This window comes from Humulus lupulus, chromosome 3 (assembly GCF_963169125.1).
Source record: "Humulus lupulus chromosome 3, drHumLupu1.1, whole genome shotgun sequence".
Taxonomy (NCBI): Eukaryota; Viridiplantae; Streptophyta; class Magnoliopsida; order Rosales; family Cannabaceae; genus Humulus; species Humulus lupulus.
Genome location: NC_084795.1, coordinates 10,631,814 through 10,634,846, shown reverse-complemented (window position 1 = coordinate 10,634,846; position 3,033 = coordinate 10,631,814). Strand labels below are relative to the sequence as shown.

The 3,033-nt window shown below is 31.7% G+C and overlaps 1 protein-coding gene across 1 annotated transcript; it reads right to left on the bottom strand.

Moving 5' to 3' along the window:
- Positions 1–257: 257 nt before the first annotated feature.
- On the bottom strand, positions 258–1,241 carry LOC133820926 (transcription factor PAR2). The gene has a single exon (XM_062253489.1). The coding sequence runs from the start codon at positions 950–952 to the stop codon at positions 683–685; it is 270 nt and encodes an 89-aa protein (XP_062109473.1). The 5' UTR covers positions 953–1,241; the 3' UTR covers positions 258–682.
- Positions 1,242–3,033: the final 1,792 nt, after the last annotated feature.

Below are 3,033 nucleotides of genomic sequence, written 5' to 3'. Positions count from 1 at the left end.
ATATCTTTAATATATATATATATATAAATACTGAATAAGATGGGTACAAGAATGTTAATTGTTTAATTATACATTATTCAGAGAAAAATATATACTATATATGTATATATATACGGCTTTTCATTATAAATTCATACATATATATATATTGGTTCCTTGTAGCCCGTAGCTAGTTTAATCATAAGCTCAATTTTAAGTGAATGATCATGTAAATTAATTTATATAATATTTTCTCGAAGAACCAGAAATAATTAAACTGCGCGTATAGTTGCTGATCTTAGTAATTAATATCAATAGAATTAAACGTACGATAACTTGTCGAATTAATTAGAAGAAATATTCCAAGAGATATACAGTATTATACAGATCTGTATCTCATGAAAATTAAGTATGTATTAACCCTAGAAATATATTAGAATAATTATCTATGCTTATAATTAATGTACGTCAAAAGAAAAAAGATTACAAGTTCATATAATAAGGAACATATGATATATATATTATAATTAATTTTGAACCAATAATAGATGACATAAATTCCTTATATAAAAAAAAATATAACGTACCATATATAAAATTAACTAGAGGAAAATTTAAGAGAGAGAGAAGTACTTACTACTAGCTCTACAATTGAAGCTAATATTGATATATATATATATAGATATTTATATATAGTTAAGGATTAATTATTAATGTGGTAAATCTTGGAAAGTGCTTGCAAAAAATTAACTTGTAACCTCAAACGTAAGATGTAATCGGCCGTCCGAAGAAAAAGGCGGTCCGGCTTCAACCCTCTTCCGCCCGGAATCAATGTTTGTAGCTTCTTCACCTTCATCCGGACCAATCCACGGCGGGCCGACATCGTCCTCCTCCGCCTCCTCCGCCACCTCGCCACGGCGGACCCCTTGTTTGACCAATTAATGAAGTACTCCTTTGGACAATAAGTCGTCATGGCCTAAAACACACAATGTGCCAATTCTCTCAACAAACCAAAATATGTAATGTTTTTTTTTTATATTTATATATATAAAAGAATAAAAATTTGAGGCTTTTAAGCTAGCTCTCTCACTCTTACTGAATTTGTAGTTTAGAGAAAGTAGAGAGTCAAGAAGAAGAAAAAAATGAAGAATTGGAAGAATGAGAAAATTTAACAATGGAAATGAGAGGTGGGACGAAGAGCTATAAATGATGGCCAAAAGGGTTAGAAAGAAGAATGAGTGTGTAACAGGACGGTCCATGTGAGCCGAGCCATATTTTAAAAATAAATAAATAAATATTTATTTTATTTAAAAAAAAATTATAAAAACTTTATGATGGTTCACTTCAGGACGTGAATGATCAAATTTAGTGAATTAATTCCCTCAAAACAAAGTATGAAAGAAAAAGAGTAGTGGGAGTATTTGAATTTTCTCTCGTGGCGAGCACAAAATTTTCTCGTCGTTTTGTTGAGTGTGGGCCGAGGATTAGATGGGGCCCATTTTCGTGTCCTTCTTGGGGCGACCCACACACGTGTCTGACAGCTCTCTCGCACGCTCACGCCAGCCACTTGTGCTTTCTGTTACAGTTTTTTTTTTAAATTCCTTCTTTTTTTTTTTTACACTCACTCACTCACTCAATAAATAAAAAAAAGGTAACCCAAAATATTATATGTATATCTGTCCTCGTAATCCCCGAATCCCGACAGTTGCTATCGCCACACGTGTCCGGATCTGATCGCTTACGTCACCCCCTCCTACTCATCAATCCCGCCAAATCGTAGGGCTCAGAGAACTTTGATCGAAAACCTAGAAAAACGGATGATGTCGCGAAAATACTGAGCTGAGGAGGAGCTGAGCTCTGAGGAGCCCACTAGCTGGAATAATGGGGTTTACACGTGCGACTGTTTAGTTTCCACATGTGTGTGGGAGCTGATGCTTAGTGTTGTACAACCGGGTTACAGGGTACAGCTGAGCTGCAACCAACGGGGTCTGATGTGATCAAAATAATCTCATATGCACTGCACCGTTCCATTAATATAGTCATATAATTATTAATTAGTTGATTACTCACAAAATTCTTAATTAAAATGTACATCGATTATAATCAATCACATGATGATAAGATCTCATATCATAACTCTTTTCGTTTGAGTTACGCGTTACTAAGAATACTTTTCAATTATATAAGGTATTAATTTGAATAAATTATAATATTGTAGGAAATAATTTATAGGTTTATAGTTCATAAATATTACTACAACGGGTTATCAAACTACCAAACATGATGTAATTTTACAAACGAAATTAGTTCGGCTAAGAAATGAGCAATACTGTTAGTAATTTTAGAACAATATTGAAAATAATCTCATAAAACGTCGTTATAAACAAAAATAATATCTCTAATAATACTTAAAAGAAATGATGCGTACTTTATTTGTGACCTGATTGATCAGGTTTTTAGACAATCAAAATTCCATAATAATGTTATTATACTCAAGTTTCTTGCAAAGATTCACACTGCAAGATGTCAATTTAACTTTGATACTTCATATAAGATTAATGATGTGTGCTATTAAAAAATATTACACACAATGATATTATTTACTAAAACAAGTAAGTTTTAATTTTGATAAATGTATTTGTTAGGTTAAACTAACATGTCAGCGTGTGTAATGTTTAGGTACACATTTTAGATGCGTATCATTACTCTTTATGTAATGTGGATCGGTAGATCTTCACTTCTTTGACTAAATATGTTTGGAGCTAGCTATTGTTTTATTTAATTATAAAAACGAGTTAATTTCTCCATATAGATTGTGGAAAAATAAATTAAGTATCGTTTGTTCCATATTGTTTGGCAGCTGGCATGACACATGGATTGACTTGGAACTTAACCAATCCGGGTGGATAATTGCATAAACAAATGTATACAACTTTTTGTTTGTAATGTAATAATATATATATAAATAAAATATATATCTCTTTTCCATAAAAGATTAATTAATTTGTTATAGAAGAAGTTTTAAACCATATCTTAGGAGATCGGGGACATAGA

Bases quoted from the DNA above. Each gene is read 5' to 3' on its own strand.
- LOC133820926 (XM_062253489.1), bottom strand. From the start codon at position 952: ATGACGACTTATTGTCCAAAGGAGTACTTCATTAATTGGTCAAACAAG.